Below are 22053 nucleotides of genomic sequence, written 5' to 3' on the forward strand. Positions count from 1 at the left end.
GGCTGAAAGAGTCAACTGAGAAGTTCTGCTGAGCTTCAGTAGTGCCATGGCTAAGATTTGGGTGTATCTGCATGAATCGCAGTCATTTCACAAAGACTAAGGCACATGCTTGAATCTTGCTTTCACAATTACAGTCCTGGTCTTATGAAATGTTATCCAGGGCCAGTCGCAAGACCGTTGGGCACCGCAGCAGTATTTCAGTACCAAATATCTTTAAGTATTCCCAGTAGTCAGAAAAGTATCCCCTATAAAAGGTATTGTGTATTTCATTCATTTGCGCTGTTTGGACCTTGTATTCTGAGGAGTATTACGTTATCAGCTGTAGAAACATCACAGCTAGTATTGTGAATATCAGGGAGAGATTTTGTTAGTCTTTCAGGGTATGTGTAATGAAAATCAAGAGATTCAGAAAGTAACTACGCTTTGTGTTTCAGCTATTTATTTTTCTTTCTGGGCTTTTGGGATTCTGACAGCAGTTGTGTATCCTGGAAGTGACAGTGTTTTCAGAGTTACAAGGAAGAAAAGATTTTATTGGGCACTACAGGACAACAGTCAGTCCCATAGGGGAGGTGTCCAGCCACAGAGTACACTGAGTTCTGGGAAAGCGTGCTACATCTCTGCAGGTCATGCTGGTTTGGAGGCAAGGAACAGAGTTTTATAGAGGTTATGTTGAAATTTGGGATAAGGTAGATTCTCCAAAGTAAGAAGAGGATTCTGGTGATCTGGTGATCTGATGCAACAAGTTAGCTATGTACAGAAAGTCAGGGTCTGATGTGTATTCTCAGAAGTAGTGGTGACTTCTTGTGTGATCTTACCAGTTATTTGAATGTTGTGTCTTAGCTCACTTTTCTCTAAAGTTGGTGTAGTACTTGCCAGTTTCTCAGTGAGGCAGGGAGGAATATATATGGGGACTTGGATACCAGTTTGAAAACCTTATATGAAAACAAATGTGTGCTGTAGAGTTGGAGGAGTGAACTTCACGTGCCCTTAGCTAGAGGTTTCTTGTGATTCCCAGGAATCCAGATCATCTTCTGCCTGTGGAAATGGCATGGCCTTACCAGTGCTCAAAAAAATTAGTGCTGGAAACTACTTCCTCCACTGCTTTCCTCCACGAGCTAAAAGCAGGGGAGTCGTATACACAATACACCTACCCGGATGGTATTCGAGCTTGAATTCTGCGGAATTACAAACTCCTTTTGAAGACTTTGAGTATTCCCTTGTTATCTGAGTGCCTTCCCAGTCCTGCGTAGAAAGTTGTATTTGGACCAGTCCTATGTTGCCTTGTTTCCTCGATACGGTTCAACCACCTCCCACCCTGGAGGGAATTTAAGCCCTCAACAGGGAGTGGATGTTCTGCCACTCAACAAGGTCAAGTGAATCGAACTAATTTCTTCCCTGGACTCATTTTTGTCTCTTGTATGGCACCAAGAGAATGAGACAGACGGTGGGTCATATTCTTTGTCCTTCGATTAAGTACAAACTGAGGAAAAATGGCATCCCTATTGTCAGATTTCTTTCTCAGGCACTTAGAGATTGAGCTTATTTCGTATTTCACATTCCCATTAAGAGTAAAGGCATACTTATGGGGAGACCTATATGAAATGGCTATGGCTGACTTCTTGCAGTGTCTGGGAGCCAGTTCCATTGGATGGTCCATAGCATCAGAAAATCTTCCTGTATAAATACTTGAGTTCAAAATACTGTGACTTGCATCGGGTACAGCATTTGGCATGATTGTTAACTTGTTTTCATACCTGACTATAGCTGTCTCCCATGCACTGGTTGTACTATAATTCCTGTACTTGTGATTCATAATGAGTGTATTGTTTCCAGTGTGGTTTTCATTAAATACAGTGACAATGAAAATTACTGCTAAGGAAAACAGTTTCCATACGTGAATATTAAACTCTAATGGAAACCATGTTGTGACTGCAAGATTAACAGAAATTGGCATCTAGATGACTATCCAGCATTAAGCCAAATTAATCTGTGCCACTAAAATTGCATGTCTGGCTTTGAATTAGCACATTCTCGTAAAATGAAGGAAGAGCTCACCCTTTTAGATTCTTCTGGATGATCCCTGTAAACCAAACTGGGAACTGGAGGCTCAGTAGGACAGTGATGGTAACAACCTTAGCCTCTCTGTGTTGTATATGCTGGAGAGAGTCCTTCCATGGATACTGTTCTTTTTTCACCTGGATACCGCTGACTTCTTGGGACCTCTGTTTATTCAGGTGTAGGACAGGGATTGTGTTATCACCTGTCTTGGAGGCACTTTAGTGGGTACTTCTTCTTTAATGTTTTTCAAATTTTGGAACCTTTTATATGTAGGCTTTATAGAAAGGAAGAGTATTTTTCATTTTTAAGTATCATAACCACTGAAAGATTCCCTTGGTGACTGACTTGATGTGTAAATACAGGCAGGGCATCTCTGTCAAACATATCATTGGAATTGAACGGAAAGGCAGAGCATGAATCACTGCTAGGGTTTCCTGATTTTACTTATGTAGGATGTTAAGAGAGGCTACAGGAGTGTAATTGGTGGCAATGTGTGAGCTGCACAAATTGAAAATCATGGGAGGATGAGAAAAACATCAGCTCAACACCAAACTAGTAATGGTGGGGAATGGGAGGTTTGCTCTGTGCATGTGGATATGCAGTGAGTCTCCATTTGTGCCAAGCAGACTTCAGGACTTCAATTTTGGCTCCCTTCCCAACAGCAAATACATTGAGAAGAGGAAAGCTAGCCAAGTTTTAATCAAGTAAAAGTTCTGTATCCAGAGGTGGCTGGCAAAAGAAGAGATTAAAGTATTAGGAGTGCAATGAAAACAAGACATTAGAGAGTTGAAAGCTGGAATACCTGGATAAACCACTTGCTGAGTGAATATTCCACAGCCATCAGAAGGAAGCCCCGGGTGTTTCGAATAGGATGAAATGTGAACCCACGCACCAGAGCTTCTCTTCTTCCAGCTTTGGCTATCGCTGTGGCAAGTATGTAATATCCTAATGCCTAGCTGAGCTGGTAGGATAAATGTAATCATTCCCCTTAGAGATATTGCTAGCAGCACAGGGCTCATTAGCTGGCAGAAAGGCCAACAGCTGCAAACTGTTTATGTATGACAACTTTTTGGATAAATCTGAGTTTACACAGTTGCCTGTGTCCTAAGGTTTGCTCTGGAAGTGTAGATAGCTTTGCATGTTCAAACCCAAGCACAGAAGTTATGGACTGTAATTATGCAATTTCTCATGAGAGAAAGGAAAAAACCCTCACACTTGGTAATAGTAAAAATAGTAATTGGCTTCCCTTTCCCGCTATCACTGATGTTCCTGCTTGACCTTTTTTGATATTAAAAATAGATTTGTGGTAATTGCTGGCAGTTTGTAGTGTATCTGGAAAGATAAGGACTTTTTTCCCCTGAAGAAAGCCACTGTCTGTATATTTGCATGAGCACAGAAGTGTGGGAGTTTTTTTTAAAAAAAAAAAAACAAAACAACAAAAAAAACAGTTCAACTTTCTTCCGTATTTTTCATTTTCACACACCTGTCTCCCAGACAGGGCCAGAAGCAAAATTACCAAATAAGATAAGTTCCTCTTATATTATTCCCAGCCTAGTAGAACCACAGCATGCCAGGATTTTCACAAACATACCTGAATTCATGAAGTTTCTATTCCAGTTCTGTAGACTTGAAAGGCTCAGATAAAAATCTGGAATTTTAAGAGGCAAACAACAGTTTCCATTCATCCCAATGAAGAAAATATATCATATTAATGCAGCTACGAAGGCATTGTACTACTATAATTGTCGGTTAAAGGTGTATTTTTCTCTGCATATCAATTGTATGTAACCCAATCATCGTTTTGGGTTACAAAAAAGTTGCGTTTATCTTAATGGTTCAGATATATTTACTAAAGAACTGTATTATGTTTGCAGATCAATAGCATATTTGCTATTTATGTTCTAATGAAAGAATTAATGGTAAAATGTATTGGTCCAAAAGAAAATTATAGTCTTAGGAAACAGTCTGATAAAAAATATATATTTCAAAAACATTTTTGAGGCAAGCTTTTTCAGGCTTAAAATGTTATAACAATTTGTTATAACTGGCTTGCTCTTCCAGAATGACTCTTATTAATAAGCACTCAGCAGTTCATGAGCTGGACTTCTTACTGAGTTCATTTCGTGTAATGCAAAGTTTTCTGCCATCTGCTTTTCTAGGATTATGAGTTTCCCTGCCCAGTCCACTTCTATTCCTATGTCTGATCCCTGGGCTCCACTGCAACAGAAGTCTGTAATAATTGTAATAATAAACTAACTTTAGATGTCTACATTTTTAAATTGGTCATTGCAAATATTATAAAATGGCCACACAGGATTCACATTAAGTATTGAAAATAACTAATAAAAATAAGAGTCTGTAACTGAGCCACAGTAACTTTTTCAGCCACTGATGGATATACAAGTCCTCAATCGTTAGTTTTCCACCTTTGAATAATGAGCGGTTTAGCACAGAGCAGTGTTGTTGCCAGTCAATTTCAGTGGGGATTAGAAGCACTAAATAAAGTCTTCAGAAGAATTACCACTTGAGGTAATGCATTTAACATTTTAATTGATATTTAGCCTCTTTTAATATATTGACAGAACTCTAGACTATTTTGCTACACCACATCTCCCAACCATGGAAATATTGCCCCCTTCCATCTCCAAGTGACAGCAAACATTGACTCAGTCTCATTTTATGAAATTTATCAGAAGGAAATTAGCATGAATCATTTCAAGCTAAACTGGCTTGCCTAGTTGACCACGGAGCTTAAGATGCAATACTGTTTTGTTGCTTCTCAGTTAAAACCTCATGTGTCAGATACAACTGAGATATATATTGGCACTGGTTAAATGGAAGATAAAGGCAGAATAATCAGGTTTAGTGGTAGGAATGAAACACTTTCAGTAAGAATCCTGCTCTGGTCATTGCTGTTGGCTGTACCTAAAACTGCTGAAAGGTAACCAAAATATCCTTCCCTATTTAGTAAAACTGTATTTCAGCTGAGTTGGGTCAGTTTATTATGAGCTATGTTTGCCTCATCCCCAAAAGGCAGAAGGATCTCTAGGAGCAACTTTTGAGTAGATGGTAGTTGTGCCACAGGGTCATAGCACACCATTGTGGGAAAGCCGGGGCTGAGCAAGCTAATGAGTGAAGGTGAACTCAACAGCCCTCGCTAGTGTTCCTCTCTCACAGCTGGGGATCAGGATTACCAGCAGCCAATGCGCCATCACAGTTTTGTCTCCTGTGACAAGCATAGTATGCTCCAGTGGAGAGGCAGCTATGGAGTAGATTAGCAATTTGGCATGAAGCATCCTTCCTCCCAAGTACTCTGTTTCATGTATGCACACTGGGAGAGGATTTAAGAACTCAAAAATGCACAAAGGCACAAATCTAAAGAAGCAGAGGATTGGCTGAGTCACCTAATTGTTTCTTTTCATCTTCTGTGACTCAAATATTCAATTTTGCTTCCCTTTCACCAAAATCTGGCAGTTCCTCTTAATGTCAGACCTTCTGCTCTTGGCTTTACAATAAACTAACATTTTCCCAAACAGTATTTTCCTTGTGCCAGAAGTATTCCCAGAAATTGCTGATTCCCAGGTTGGAAGCAAAAGACTGTTATTGGTGAGGGTATTATTATTTGTAAGTCACCATAAGGGTGCATGGTAGCAGATATAAATCAGGAGAAATATCTACTTCCTTCTCAGAAATCAACCAGAAATGTTTTGTGATCTTTAAAAGAAACAGAAAGCATGTTCATAGCCCAAGACACACTGCAGACACCTACAGCTGAGATTCTGTTCTACGATCCATTCATTAGGCCATCAGGTGTGTGGGCTGAGGTTACAATCTCTTTCTCAAAGTAACATGTTACTTCCTGAGCAATTTCTTGACATCCTTATGACTATTCTGCAAGTAAAAAGCAAGTTAGTTTAAGAAGAGTGCTGAAATCCAGCCTTCTATGGTCATTGATTTAAAAAGATTAAATCTTGATTTAATTTTTTGCATGTGGTATGAATCTGGCCTTCCACAGTCAGCAGTTTTAAAGTAAGCAAATGTTAGTGTCTGATTTCTGCACTGCCTTCACTCTCTGCTGCTAGTGCCGAATTAAAAGGCTATTGCCCATCCCTTCATTCCATCCAGAATCCCCCTGGCAACAAATACCCAGATCCATATTGTTGTCAAAACTCATAAAACCAGAACTGGACTTCTTCCAGGTCTAAAGTTTTACACCATTTGCACCCTGATAAACGCAGCTTTGTCAACTCTGACAGAAGAAAAGAAAAAAAAGATGATGTCTCCACTGCATGGTTGTGGTCTACTCATTAAAGGCAGCTAGATCCTAGCTACCCCTCTGTGAGAACAGTATTACAGCAAGGAAATAGATTTCTTGTTTTCTGTTAAATATAAGCAAATATATCTGCTGTGAAAAAAATGAAAGGCATTTGTGGAAGGTCTTTACACTTCCCCTTCTTCCAGCATGTTTGTTAAGGTTACTTCACTGCATCTGCTAATACCAAAGTATCCGTAACAAGCATTTAAATGGAGTTCTCGCTATTTTCAGGATCAAGTTGGGGAGAAGGAATAAAACAATAACAGCAGAGACTCTCTGAAAAGATCTTAAATTTTCCCTTATATAGACAAGCTTAGATGAATTTTTGAGTCAGTGAAATATGTTTGAGTCAGTGAAATATGTTTTTGAGACAGTGAAATATATTTTCCAATGAAGGCAGTGAAGGTGAGTGTGTTTAACTTGTTTCCTGTCTGACAAAATTCTAGATTGATTTTTCAATAGGATGATGAACAAAACACTCAGATGATTTTGTATGCAAACTGCTCTAACGTTTTTCATACTGGGCGTATTTTTTATCATTTTGGTTGAGTTACTGCTGTATGTTTTGAGTGAATGAGCTGTTTCACTGATTCTGATGGGAACATTCTCTGTGTTTCTGTTGCAGGAATTGCTTACCTGGGAGGTGTCTGCAGTGCCAAGAGAAAGTGTGTTCTTGCTGAAGACAACGGTCTCAATCTGGCATTTACAATTGCACATGAACTTGGGCACAAGTAAGAACTTGTCCTTCTGTTTCTTTCTTTACTGATGCCACTATAGCGTACTTTTATTTAAAGCCATACAAGTGAAATTACTAGTGTGGCATGTTTGTTATGATTTCGTAAATCAAGCAGATTGATAAATAACTTAATTTTTAGGAGACTTACGTAAATATACAGTTCAGCACACATAAATGTTTCTATTTGATCCTCCCGTTTTCCACTCTATGCATATTCTCTATGCTATTTCCACTCTATGCTATAGCACTTTCTGTGCTATTTTGAGTAGCACAAAGATGCCTCATTCTCTTAAATGATTGATGATAGTAGTTAGAGACAAATTCTGCTTTTGTTTACACTGTAGCATAGGTCCACAAAAATTACATCAACTTCAAAATCTTTGAACTTGCTAAGTTATCTCTGAAGTTCGGGTGTCTATGTCAAGGATTTTAATAGTTAAATACTTTAGTAATGGTTTCATCTCTGCATAGATGTGAAGTAATCTATTATGGCTGAAATTGTAAACATCAGTATTTTGGAAATGCCCTTAAGCAGTATTATTTGATCAACAGAAAGAAATCATAAAACTTGATTTATCAGCTCAATCACAGCTAACTAACACACTTTGAACACTGACTGGAAAAAACAGCAAAGAACGTGATAATTCCTACTCAGACAGAAATTTGCAGAATGAAATTACCGGGTACTTTCTGCAGGTGACTTTGAAGATTTTTTTAAATCTGCCTGTAAATATCCAATGGACAGAAGAGAACAAAATTGACTAGAAGAGTCACCTGCATCGTCTTAGTGCAGTTAATGAGTTAACCCAAAGGTCAGCATCCACATTCACTGCTTTCCAGGCTAAGTGTAATATGCACTTACTCATAACACTTACGAGCTTTTTTCCCTTTCTATTGACATCACTGTGGCTGCACTGTGTCACAGTTAGATTGTGTAAGGTATAGAATTAGACCAGGAACAAATTTATACAGGGGCAAGGGCTGTACCTATGGGATTTTCAAGTACTCCTTCCTTTAGCCTCTCTGGATGGGAGGTGGGAAATCCCACCATTGTTCCTTTAGTAAGAAGTTGCGCATAAGTTTTGTCTGCACCCTTCTGGACTCCTACTGTTTATGTGTCTGTTGTATCTTCCTTTCCTACAGTAACAAGTATTTGACAGCTAAGTCAGAGCCAATGTATCGTGTTCAGATTCTGGCCAATCTCATTCCATGCAAATAATTATTTTATGGCAATGTATTTCAAAGTTGCATGGAGGATATTTAGGTTGCTACCAAAAATGACAAGACGAAAATGAATCTCCTGTTCACCCTTCAGTGACACTAAAGGCAGCTGAGCCAAACCGAGGGTGGTTTCAGCAGAAATGAAGGACATTTGGTTTTGGTTTTATTTAAATTGCAGGCCAAGACGTTAAACTGAGCCTAAATGTAATAACAAATTAACCTATGGGTAATGTTAAGGGAAATTCAGCACTCATCTTTGGATGGGCCAAAAGCAGGAGGGAAAAATACTTGAGCTGCACAAAATCCAGCTGTGTAAAAGAGCGAGACTGGTCTGTCCTCATATTTGCCAAGTTTCCCAGCAGAGCTGTCACGCTTCTTTCTAATAATGCCTTGCAAAAAATCCACAACATAAATAGGGGATGTAATGCTTTCGGATACAGCTCTCTGTCTCTGCAGAAAATAGCAAACTCCATTTTCTTTTCTGAGTGCAATTTTGGTGGTAAGACCATAATGTCCTTTCTTTGCTGGTTTTCTTTCTTTGCCTCCATCTTGGAAAACTGTTTCAAGAGTTGGGTATGAGATGTCTAAAGGGGTTGACAGAGAGTGGCTTGGGTTCAGTACTCTGGAGGATTTGGACAGTGAGTGTGCTATTGTGCAGAGAATCTTCTCTTCAGGAGATTCATAGATCCAATTCTGGGGAGAGATGGAGAGCTTAAATGAAGACTGCAGGTGAAGGACAAATAATAGAGGAGACTGCATTTTCTAACAGAGCTGCCTTATAAGCCACTTTACTGAGAGAGAAGAGACTAGAACAGGCTCATGCAAGAGAGACTGGGAAGAGTACTTGAGTACTGGAGGGGCTTGGATGGTCTGTAAGAGCCAGTCTAGGGACCTAAGGTGTCTGAGTCTGGGGAATGTAGCTCTGAGAAGGCAGGCAACTGAGCCAGTAAGGCTCCAACTGAAGGAGCTAGCTGGGTTAGGTTAGAGAAGTTGTTGGCAGGATTCTGCTGCCACAGGTGTTGTGGGGACACGTTCCAGGTTAGCCTGTTTCACAATGAGTTGCAATTCTCTATCACACACTGGAGCAAGCCCTTCAGCCCTTCTGCCCCCTCTTCCCTTGCTTAAGCCCAGCCATAAGCATGCATAATCAAACCCACTGTGCCAAATCAAAACAGAGGGGAAAAAATGCCATCTGTCTCTCATCACCCAACATGAGCATCAAAATCATCCCTCTATACTGTCATCCACCAGTGGCCTAGTTACTTATTTCAAAGTCCGGTCAATTTACTGGTGCCTTTCTGGCATTGAAGTCAACAGGAGTCTTTTCATTGACCTTACCTAGCTGTCAGACCTCTCCTTATTTGTCTGTTTTTGAACTGCAAGAGGATGGTCTGAGCAGTCCTGTTTCAGCATGTCTTATGCAAATAGAAGGATCGTTTGCACACTTTACCTACAAACTTGTAGTTTTTAAGTGACTGTGAAATGTAAGGAAACACATTGCAGAGATGAAGACAACAAAGCTGACATGAGCTTCAGGTTTAAAAATGAAAACCAAGGAAAACTAGGTGCAAGCTTCTTAATTAAAAAAAAAAAAAATCCAATCAAAACTTACATGCATATTGGCAAAAATATAAATTTTGGAGAGCCATAATTGTGAGCTTTGTTGAAGGCTGATTTCCTTATGAGTGCAGAAAGCTGAGGTTTATTACTTCTTGCCCTAAGACTAACATATGTCTGTGGAGATCACAAGCCCAGTTTGGCATTCACAGATAGTTTCTGATGTAGACTTTGGAAAAAGTGAATGGATTGCTAATTGATGTGTCAGATTCCTAATCTGCCACTAATGTCATTTGCACTCACTGCAAAAAACACTATTATGGATAGCTGCGCTGTGAAAACATGAGACATCATTAAATAGGTCCATTAGGGTGATGCTTATAGGTCCTATAAAAGTTCATCTTCAGGTTTAACCTATAGAGTTGTTGTTGCTTGATGATGGGGTGAGTGATATAACTTTTATCTGTTGTAATTGTAACTTCAAATCTGGAGCGATAGTTTTGGTCCATGGACACAAAGGGAGCATCCATTTGTATTTAGATACAATTTTTCCTACAAAGAGTCCAGGAGAAGAATTTTGCTGTTACAAAAAGGTGACAGGCAGGGTTGAGACCACTGAAAATGTGATGAGGCTGCATATAATAAACTTCTTACCATGCAAGACAGGATCCTCAGCAAGCCTTGTTCCTTCATTCAGCGTGGTCAATAGTGGATATCTTTTAAAATAACACACTTTAATGTAACCACAGTTAGTTAGTTTTTATCCAGGTGGAGCATTGTGTTCTGACCTACACAAAAGGGAAGACACAGAGATCACAGTGGTCCCTGAAGTCTTAAAAAGTGTAAGTCGAAGATCTTCATATTATAAACAGCTTAATATGCTGAACACTTTCTTACTCTCATCTTTCCTCAGACTAAAAGGGCAACTCCATCAGTAAGAGCTTGAAAATGCCCTACTGTTGTCAACAGGATCCTGAATGGTGCTTTCCTCCTCTTCCATGAACTGCACCAGTGTGAAGTTGATCTAAGATTCATACCCTAAAGACCACCCTGAACAACTGTGACTTTTAGAAAAATAGTGCCACTTCCCCCTCCCCTGGTTCTCTTTTTGCCTACAGCAGTGACATTGTTACCATTTTCAAGTCATTCTCCAAAGAAAAAGGCAAATAAGTTTTTTAAACAAAAGCTGGGATTCATCCTTATATCCGTTATCCCTTAAATGAAGCGGGTGGGCTGTAGCCAGTGGTTTTTCAGGACGACAATGCCAGCTTTGTTGCCATTCCTGTTTCTTTCAACAGCCTCGGCTTTCCTGTTGTGGAATGGGGGGCAGGCTTGGGTGAGGAGGGAAGATTCCCATTCATGAGCTAGCGGAACCTGGCACTGCCTAGATGGTGAGAGAATAGCCGGAGGTGGTATGGCTGGAAGCCACGCTGTGTCAGATGCCCTTAAGAAAGTGAATCAAAATCAACTGACAATAAGCAAGATGCAATCCGTTGCCAACAGTCTGAAACCGCGTGGCCTCAAACTTGAAGCTGAAACAGATGAGGACAAAAACGAGTCCAAAGGTAAAAAGCCTATAGTCCACAAACCAAACAGCTCCGGATTTAGAATCAGACAAGAGAAGAGTTTAGAACCGGCAGGTTTCTGTCCAGTATGATTATTTGCTTTAGATGTTAAGTATTGATAGATGTAGCTTGGTTAAAATTACTTTAGGGTGCATAATTATTTGCTGCATAATTAAGTATGGCCTCTGTGGTGTGTCTCAAGCAATAGTGGTGTTGCAGGTAAGGGAAAAGTACTCTCTGGATGTTCCCTTTGTGGCCTGATATTTATGCTAATAGAATTGTGAATAAACTTACCTCCCTGATCTGTCTAGTGCAGCACCCAGCAGAGAAATTCTGTCATGCAAGTAGTTGTAAGGCAGAATGTGAAAATATTGCAGACTGAAGGGGAATGTGTCTTGAGCAGATCCAAAAGGTACAGAATAACGCCCTGTGACAACTTACACTGGCAAAGCCAGGTCAGTGTGGTGCAGGCATACAAGCTTAATTCCTAAGAACCAGACAGGAAATTAACAGTCCCCCTTCTCCCCCACCCTGCAGTTTATAAAGATTTGGTCATAATGCATTTTAAAAATGAAAAGTTTCACATGGAAGCTGAGGACCACCACAGTAAATGCGATATGGATCTGAGCAGTCAGGTAGTGCTGCAGAGTGCACACTGTGCTGATATAAAACTGTTTCTTTTTCTTAAGCAGTCTCTTTTGTGATTCCAGTCAGTGCGGTGCCGGCAGCAATGGAGCCAGCCAGCCAAATCATGGTGGAGGTGCAAGGGGAGTGGTTCTGGAAATGATATAAAAATGGAGGGACTTTTGCTACAAATTCTCTCATTTTATCCTGGGATTATAACATTTAGGTGCAGGATGTGGGAGCTGAGAAGCTGTGTTGAAAGAAACAACTCTGTCTTTTTTAGAGCAGCTCGCCGTAGTCCAGCCTTGAACGCGCGGCTCTGCCGATGTAGGCAGCTGAGTGTAGTTTCTATCCTGGCTGACTTTAAACATTAACTCTATTTTTCAAAAAAGCTCCCATCTGAGCTTCTTTTTCTGCTCTGTGTTGCTCTTTTGACCATCTGCATTGTAATGATGGCAAATGAAGGATTTCTTCATAGCATTTGTAAAGAGCTGGTTTTTAGAACTGTGAGCAAAGCAGCCAGTAGGATCCTTGCGTGTTATAGTGCTGACAGCGAGATAAGTCACAGAGAAGGTGGCAGACCTTGCAACTGCTGTTTGAAATGTAGCAGAGGCATGAGTTAGTCCCACATTTCTTAGGCAGGTTCTGCCTGACCTGAATTTCTGTGGAACGTTTTTCTTCATTGCTATTGCAAAAGTACACCAATTAATTGCCAGGAAGCAATCTGTCCCCAGATTACTTCTTACCTCCCAAAAGGCATTAAAACCAACATTACTAAAGTTGCAGAATCAAACACGTAGAAGCACCAAAATCTCAGTTTCAGGGTTATCTGGACAACTTCAATTTTAACTCTAGTCCCTCTCTCCTGCAAATGAGGCCAAACTTCTATGCATAGGGTGGTATTTCAGCATGTAGTTAAAGACGCTAGCTTAACACATGCCCACAGGTATCTTATTCACTCCTGCGTGAATATTTCATCAGAGAGAGACCTTGCAAAGAGGTGCCCATCTTGTGAGCCTGTAGGGTAGTATCCATTTATGTGATCGCTCAGGGATGCAGCCTGTGGCTGACAGGATCTGTCCTGTGACTGGATAAACCTCTCCAATGGCACTGCTGGCAGTTTGGATGTAGATTCTGTCTTGTGGTGGAGAGCCGTGGCACAGTTCCCTCTGTGCCTTTGTAAAACCCTGTGTGGCTGTTTTGACCATGCTGCAAAAGACAATGTGTTGGAACTCACGTCTGCATTTGCAGGGGTTGAAAATCACGGTCAGTTGGATCCCAAGGACGACTGGAGCCAGAGGCAATCCCATGCAAGTTTTACTCTAGCAAGCTCAGGTACTAGTCATTGTGTTGCTGCACCAAGACTTCCTGAGTAGCTGGGTAGTTTGATTCAGGCAGTTACCACCCCAGCTATATTCTATTAGCGCCAGCACTCTCCATTTTAAATCTCACAGGAGTATGTCGCTGTTCCAGTATATTGCAGTCTCAGGATTACTGGGAGTGACTGACTGCCGTGTAGACATACCCTGAGGCTGGCCAAAAATGCTGGCAACAGTCCGTACCCACCCTGGAGTTGCTAATTTTATTTTCTGCCATTTGTGTTGTAAATCTGTTGTGGAATGTCTCTCTCTGTTCCCAGGCTCCCTTTTCTTGTTCCCCTCCTCCCAGGTTTCATTCTTCTTCCACAGATAATTGCAAGCACATTTTCACAGTTAAGTTGCCCTTCTCTGTACAACTCCAAAAGGACATAATGGAACACTGCCTATTTCATCATATATGTTTTTACATTAGAATCAGTATGATCTAGTAAAAGCAATTATTTAATAACATATTCTGGTTTTGAGAGAGAACTAGGTATAACCTAAAATTTCAGGAGATGCTTCTTCCACTTTTGGTAACACAATGAGGGGTCTGTTTTAGACAAAAAAAATTATTATGTAAAGCTTGATAATAGCTTTCCGAAAACTGTGTCCTAAGTTAGTCAAAAGGAAGCAGAGATCAAAGACAGATGTAGATCTAAACATATGTAAATAAAAAAAATCAGTGGAGAATTCTGCAAGCATGGATGGTTTGACCTGAGGAAGAGGTAGCGATGGAGCACCACTAAACAGGAGGTGTGTTTGCCCAATATAATACAGTACATGATACCCGAGTAAGTTAATTTGAATCCCAGAAGTAGACTATCCCTGTGGTATTAACCTTGTCTGGGCAAGTTGTTTTTGCAATGACAGTAGGATATCACATAGAGGAAAATCACATAAAGAAAAACATATACAGAAATCACATAGAGAAAAAGAAGATTGGGAGGGAGAAATAGAGGTTTGAGTAGTATCGTGTGCCAGACTCTGGATAATAGGCTTGGTTTTGGGTGGGTAGATATTTACAGGTGTGGTTACTGAACCTGCTAATCCTAACATGGTGGTGGGGTACCTTCCCTCTATCATGTGTATCTTTTCTCACCCTTGTATCTTCCAAGTTTGATAGTTTATTTACAATTTTGGAATGTAACCACATTGGAACTGGGCGTGGGAATGTCCACCTCCCATTGCTTTCTGGACTCTTGTGGCAAGCATTAGTGTGGTTCTGGGCAAGGGTTTCTATGGTTTTACTCTACGCTTTGTGAGGGATGTCAGTGTAATCCCTAGTGAAGCAACATTCTCTTGCAGTCCTTCTAATTTCTTTGTTTTTGAGCATCTTGTACAGCTTTACTTAACATAATAAAACTGCACCAAACAGGCAAATGACAGTGATTTAGAAATTCCCAGACAACACAATTTTCATTTAATCAATAGCTTTGTGGCTTTGCCGGCTATGTCTTTCTTTTTGAAGGCTTATTCTGCTGAGTAAGCCAAGGCCATGTTAAATAGCTGGGGTGTAATGATTTGGCAAATCTTGCATATGCTTCCTGCTACAAGGGTTCTGGTTTCATACTTCATTGGCTTTGCTGGCAACAGCCTTGTGCACCCAGTGACCCAAAACATAGGGACAGTACAAGTCCCCATTGTGCAACCTCTACAGTACACACCAACACAGGAAATATTAGGTTTGCAAGTGCCATTTACCAAATAATAATTTGTTTTTATACAAGGGCAGCAATCTAGCTGAAATATTTACTTTTCCACTAGCAGTTGGGTTCCAATAGCCTGTAACCCATGCTGTCTGCCTGGCCTGCTGAGTTCAACAGGTTCCAGGTGAAAATGACTGCAGAGCTGGGGAAGGTGATAAATCCCAGACTGTCACTTGGAAAAGCCTTCGGTAGTAACTCAGCAGCAGCAACGCCAGTGGAAATGTTGTTGCCTCTAAAAATGTGGTTCCCTTTACTGTTATGTCAGTGGAAGGCTGCACTGTAGTGGAACAAGGTTGGCTGCCTCTTGGCCAACAGTTGTGTTTGGGAAAAAAATTCAGCAAAAAGAGTTTATTAGACAAACGAAATAAACAGGCCTTCTTTGTTCTCACTGATCCCTTTCCATTTGCAAAATCCTCCCTACATCAGATGCTGGGCCTCTTTCCATTGCTGGATCCAACACAGCAGGGAGTTTTGTCATCTATGTCTTTACTTGAACCCCAGTTTCCAAAAAAGAGAAGAATAACCCACAGTTTTCTCAGTTTTCTGCTTTTGTTCTTGTTTAGGTAAAACAAATCAGAGCAAAAGGAGTCTGATCATAATTGTTTGAAAATTGCTTGAAAAGTTTCCTTCCTGCTGGGCTCTAATTAGCTTAGGGTGTTCAGCCTTAAAAATGAGTATTTTTTTACTATACCTTCTTTCTCTGCTCTGAAGTCCGCTGAGACACTCATTTTGTATGCCAGATCTTATCCATAAACGGGACAGTTTGACCTTTCAGAAATTCCTGATGTCCACCCTCTGGTAGCTGACTCTCGCCTGCCAGTGAGAGTCCAAAGCCTGCCTGTCTCTTCCACCTGCTACCAGTTGTGCTTCCTTCCTACCACCCTGCTGTTTGCTGGCATCAGTCCGGAGATAGCTAATGAAGTGGCAGGTTTCTGATCTAGCGTTTTAAATACTCATTTTAATTATACACATTAAAACTATAGACAGGATAAAGAAATGCTCCCTAGAAACAGTTTGCTTCTTAGTTTAGGTAGTCTTTATACTTACAAAAAGTATCTTTCCTTCAAAGGAAAAGCACAGCTTCTTTTCTTCCTCTCAAAAACACAACCGCTAGCACCTTTCAATGGGTAGATTCTTTCCTGTCTAGCACCTCCTTTATCTCAAGTAAAGCTGCTTGCCATGTAACATGGGATAGATTTAGCCCAAGAGGGCAGAACTCTTCCCTAGTATCCATCATGACCCACCATGGTCATCAATGGTCAATTTTTGATAAAAATGCAGATTGCCTGGGTTTAGCTTAGAAGTAATGTGACAAACTGGGTTTTTCCTACAGGAGCATTATAATAATGACTTTGTTTTCTGCTTTTCTGCTTGTGTGCACAAGCATCATCTTCCATCTACTCATTTTAAGTGTCATCCTCTCCATTGGGTATATTTTTTTACCTCTTTCTCCATTATTTCACTCTGTTATTGACACCTTTTCAATACTAATCCAGATATGATCTTTCCATTCAAAGAAAAAAAACAACTTTTTTGTTTAGAAAAATGTATTCATGTTTTCTTTTTATACCTTAAGTACTACAATACATACCTGCAGCTCATTCTGAAATTTTTTCCCAAATGCGTATTGCAGGCAGCACCTCTGAGTATAATGAACAGAATCACATGAGAAAAACTCCTACGCGGTCTCCAAAAAGCTGTCATCATGCATGCTGCACCTCCTATCAGCTAAAGACCCTCTAAAGAGATATCTTCTTCTGAAGATAACAGACTTTTTTGTTTCTCTGTAATTTGTCTTCACATTAACACGTTCAAGCCAAAGTTATTCAAAGCAAGAGTGTCTCTTTTCAAGTTGCTTTTTACTTTCTTCATGTGGCATTCTTTGACAATATGAAAGCAAACTTGGCTTCGTTAGCCTGAGGTTTGTAGGCAACCAGGCACGCCCACTACCCAAAGAATTGCACTTCAGTATTGGTCTGAACATATCATTTCCAAATTGCTTTGATACCAAGCCATAATTTGCAACGTTCCTGTTTGATTTTGAGTCTCTCCCTGCTGATCAAATGAGTGAGACTAAGTGAGATAGCGTGCTGAGCTTTTAAAATCATTTATGAACAGCGAAGGCCAGATGGTTCTGGGATTATGAATTATTTTCCCAGCTGCGTCATTATGAAAAATCCCAAGAGTTTAGGGAGCTGGTATATAGGAGGAGCATTACCGGAAACGAAGTTTCCATAAGGATGGGGAGCACTCCTGAGCGATGGAAGTGGCTGTGACAAGGATACCACTGAAAATACCATGTCTGTATACCAAATGTCTTCAGCTGAACTACTGCAGACTGATCCATTGCTAGATTATAACTGCAACTAATAGAATTGGATCATGCATTTCCTGTGCAACTTTTTTTCTAGACAGTTGGGGTTTTTTTCATTCTTGCAAGCCAAAGAGAGCACGCAGGTTTGTTTCTGTCCGCTACAGTCACCTGTCGTTTTGGTGAATCAGTGTAAGAGGTCAGATAGGATGGATTTCTTCTTGCATTGAATCTGCAAGCCCACAGTGATTGGCAACGTAGACCAAGAAAAAAGAATAAAAGAAAGAGGCTGAAAAATATTTCTTTCTGTGAAAAGGACTTCTGCTGCTCTGGGAACCATAAAGCATGTATCCACTGGCTTGTTTGGAGACTTCAGAAGACTTGATGCTGGTAGAATTATATATATTACAGTTACTTCACACCTCTTGTTGGCCATCTCCTCATTCCCACCTCCAGGAATGGAGAATTCATCTCCCAGTGTGGGGAAGGCAGACAGCATTCCTAACTCCTATAGTGCATTCCCCAGGCTGCCCCGCTTCCCCCAGCGCTTAGCAGTGGGTGGCTTCCTGATGGGGTAGAGTGTGGGAGATTTGTGGTTACATGTGTTGCACATATTTGGCAAATATGCTCCACTGTCTCTCCCTTCTCCTTGCATTTTCTTTTAAAGGATGTCTCATGTTGCATCTCTTTGTTCAGGTTTGACCCTCAGTCATTAATGTAGTTGACTGGAGGCTTTCACTGGTTTCACAGGAGTTTTAGGAAACTGCGCTCAAGTGATTGCATGCAAGAGCTTCCCCTTAGGTTGGTAACTTTGAGTGACAGACCCGTCAGCCGTTCTTACTGAGCTTTTGTCTTTCTTTCCTAGTGGGTGGGAAATCCCACCCAGCTATCCCAGGGTTTTGTCTTTTTTCCACCCTACAATTTATACTCTCTTTTCATCTTCTGAGGAAATGCATGTCACATTTTCTGAGGTCTCATTCTCACCCACTTCAGGCAGTGCTGAAAGCAAACAGCTTGTTACCCTTCAGCATGTTACTTCTGCGATGCACCAGGGTGCTTTCTGCACAGAAGGAGCTACAGATGGAGCACAGCAGCCTCTGCTCACCAGAAGAGAGAAATGAGCAGAATCTTTCTCTGCCCACCACTGTCTCATTCATAGTCACAGTGCTCCTTCTGCAACAATTCCCTGCTTTCTGAAACCAGACTGAAGCAAGTGAGAGAGCGAGCATTTTTTATGTCCAAGAAGTGGATTAAATCTTGTGGAGGGTAAGGAAACAGCTCAGTGCATACATTTTCATGGGGACGTTACCCTTTGGCCCTCAGGTAACTTTATTCTTGCTCTAGGGTGATCGTGACAAGTAGCCAGTATTTCTTCATTGGTAGCTTGAAAGAAGTGATTCCCAGTAGAGAGTCACTGAGGCATGTTTTACAATGAGTGTTTTTTGATATATCTGTGTTCACTCCTTCAAGAGGAATTGGACTGTTAAAGAAATCCTTGACTTACCAGTACTGTTGTGTCAGGAACCTGTTGCCTCTGTGTAGTGTTGGCATGTATCAAAGCATGTGAAAGGGTTTAGAAATGCTGAGCATCTGGGTGCATGACTGCAGTGAGGATGGGGTAGTGCTCTAGGAGTGGAAAGTGGCCAGGAATCTACATGCTGCGTGATGTTTAAGGCCCATAGGGCCAATAAAGAAAGGCTGGTGTGGAAGCCATTGTGAGCTCTCATGAACACAAAAGACAGTGCAATTGTTACTATAAGCATAAGCGTGCTGAGCTCCTGATCCTGTTGGGAGGGTGCGAGGGCAGAGAAGCCCTGGGCATGCGATTGGATTCATTGCATGAGCCTTTCCCGTGCGTCCATTGCCCACGTAGGTTCAGGTGAGTCCCTTCTGCATCAGCATGATCAGACTGAACCACTATGGCCACTTTTGAGTCCTTATGCAGTAGGGAAATGGGCTGTTAGAGCCATTACGTGCTCACCCCTGATAACTGGGATTTGTACCTTACTTTGCATCTTTAAAAGTCTTCCTTCAGAGAGACAGGATTCTGAATAGGACAGGACCCCACCTGTGCTGAGAGAGTTGGTACTGAGTGGTTTACACCATGCTGTGTAATCACAGTTCTTTCTGAGTCTGAATGCATACTGCTGGAGCTACTCTGGTTGACAGCTCTCACGTTTAGAGATTTGTGTTAGATACTACATGGGACTTGGAAAAGAGTGAGTATTAAGATCAGAAAGAAGAAGGATGTTTTCTTGAGGTAATGCTACCTCTTCAATGTGGAGTTTCCACCAAGTTTATTTGTGCATATATTGATCAACTTTAGCTTTTTCTAGGACTTTGTGTTTGGTGGAGCACTCCTTTTTCTGCCACGTGGTACACTACCTCTGCATTCTCAGAACCTGCTGATTTTTACCAGAAACACTGAAGCTTTTTCAGGAAAAGGTTGCTATGCTGGGACCATGTTCTACAAATTACATGCAGTGGAGGCAGGCCATTGGAACGGTGAGTGTTCAGTTGCATCGCAACTGGATTCCTGTATTTTACCAAAAGTCTTGGAATACATCAGGCAATGCCTGCCCTTCTGTGAATCAGCCACTCTGCAAAAGAGGCAAGGATTCTCGAGAGAGAATCGCATGAGCGAATGTCCGCTGGAAAAAGTAGTCAATAGTGTGGGTATGTGATATTATTGCTGTGGAGATCATAAGATGATTCACCCTGTTCTTCATGGCTCTGGTCTAACTTCCATCAAACCGTGTAAAAGGACTGTCATTGATGTCAGTGGGGTTTGGCCACATGGGCAGCAAGCTTTTAGATGAAATGTTTGGGCGAGTAAAAGGCCACACTGCCTGTTCCTGCCATGTCAGTCTTTCGTGTGCTATCTGTCCCTTGCGGCACAAGCTCATACTTGCTGCCTTCCAGATTCCATGGCAAAAGAACTAATTCTTTTTAAATGAAAACCATATCATAAAGGGCTGGATCTGTTACGCAGCTGAATAAACCACAGCTTTCCACAGTGTTATTCACCATAGGCGTTCGTGTGTTCTCACTCGCTGTTGTTGACTTCTTGGCTGTTTGATGAGTAGATAACCATATAAAATATCTGGTTACTTCATTATTGGAGAGTGACATAAACTTGGTTATGAAAACAAGAGTCCAGTAGTCATGGCTCCTTTTAAATGTTGTCTCTCCTGATAAAAAACAAAAACCAATAGCTCAGCACCCATCCTGAACACCCCTGTTCTAGATAACATTATGTACATAATGACCATCTTTAATTACTTCAAATGCTTTAAGTAGGGTCATCTCCCCCTCTTCATCACAGCTCCCCAAAGTACCTCCTGACAGCTTCTGAAATAGTTGAGTTACATTTAAGCAACTGTGTTTGCATGTTTGAAAAGCACAAGGTGAAAAAGCCTGTTTTCCATTAAGCCAACAGTCTTAGTGACGGTTGTTTTTGTAAGAAGGTTACGCAAGCTGTTTCATTGCCTCCTCCCCAGCTCGGCTCACCTCAGCATGTTTCCCCAGCATTTGTTAGTTTGCCCTCCATCCAAGCCTCACTTGGACTCCCTTCTGACCCCTCTGGCTGTCTCTGCTTCTCTTCGCTTGCTTTGCAGATGCATCACCTTCCTAGGTCACTCTCTTAAACTTACTGTCCTCATTTTGCACTGCAGCTCCTATTATAATTCCAGCTCTAATGAGCAACCCCATTTCACTTCTGCCTCTGTTATGCCTTTATTCTCAACTGGTTGGAAACCTCATAACTTGCAAGATATCAGCATTTTATATTGAAATGTTAAACATGTTGAACCAGTTCAGAAGTAGGCATCTTTCCAGTGATGCAGCTTCAATTTCAAATGTTAATAAAAATTCCTAACATTGAACTCGATTTGGGACTGGACGGCTCACAGGCTTGATTATGTGATATACTGTCTCCCATTTCTAAGTTGCTGGTTCAAATCCAGCCCAAGTCAGTAGCTGCTGAGAACTGTTGACGTACATTCTCTGCTTAGTGACCTGTCTTGATTTGAGTTTAATGGCCATGTTTAATGTTCTCAGCTGTCAGCCACGCACCCTGTATAACCTCCTTCCATACCAACATCTTCCTTTGTGGTTGAGGTTGGATGGACTATAGAGACGGGACTCCCTTCTCAACTATTCATGGAGACCCGATAGGAAGTGGGAAGGGAGAGGAATTTTGTCCTTCAGTTATGTCCTTCATATGGCATTTGTGCCCACAGCATGTCTAAATAGCAAGCTTTCCATGGGGCACTGTCATCCTGCCCACACTGAAATGCCAGAGCAGATAAATTACAGCTCCCCTTCTCCCTTCCCTCTCACACTATGCGAGGATGTTGTCCGCTCTGCCGTCCCTTTGCATTTCTATTTCTCCAGTGGGGTTTAGAAAGAAATCTGGTGCTTAATCCTGGCTCTGCAGTTAATGCTAGATTACCTCTGGGTGAGTCATGGCAAGCTGGGTCACAGGGAATGACTTCTCTCATATGCTCTTTTGAGAAGGTCAGTAGTGACCTTACCCTGCTGTAACATGCAACTCCTGGTACTGCATATAGCTCTTAGCAATTCACTGTTCCCTTGCAG

The 22053-nt window shown here is 41.2% G+C and overlaps 1 protein-coding gene across 1 annotated transcript in view; it reads left to right on the forward strand.

The window, feature by feature from the left end:
- The window catches only part of ADAMTS17 (ADAM metallopeptidase with thrombospondin type 1 motif, 17), a 180157-nt gene that overhangs the window by 57306 nt on the left and 100798 nt on the right, over positions 1–22053 (forward strand). The window contains exon 6 of the mRNA XM_009586177.1: positions 6999–7104. Within this exon, the coding sequence (XP_009584472.1) occupies positions 6999–7104 (106 nt within the window). The remainder of the gene's footprint in view (positions 1–6998; positions 7105–22053) is intronic.

Source organism: Fulmarus glacialis, unplaced genomic scaffold, assembly GCF_000690835.1.
Source record: "Fulmarus glacialis isolate BGI_N327 unplaced genomic scaffold, ASM69083v1 scaffold811, whole genome shotgun sequence".
NCBI lineage: Eukaryota > Metazoa > Chordata > Aves > Procellariiformes > Procellariidae > Fulmarus > Fulmarus glacialis.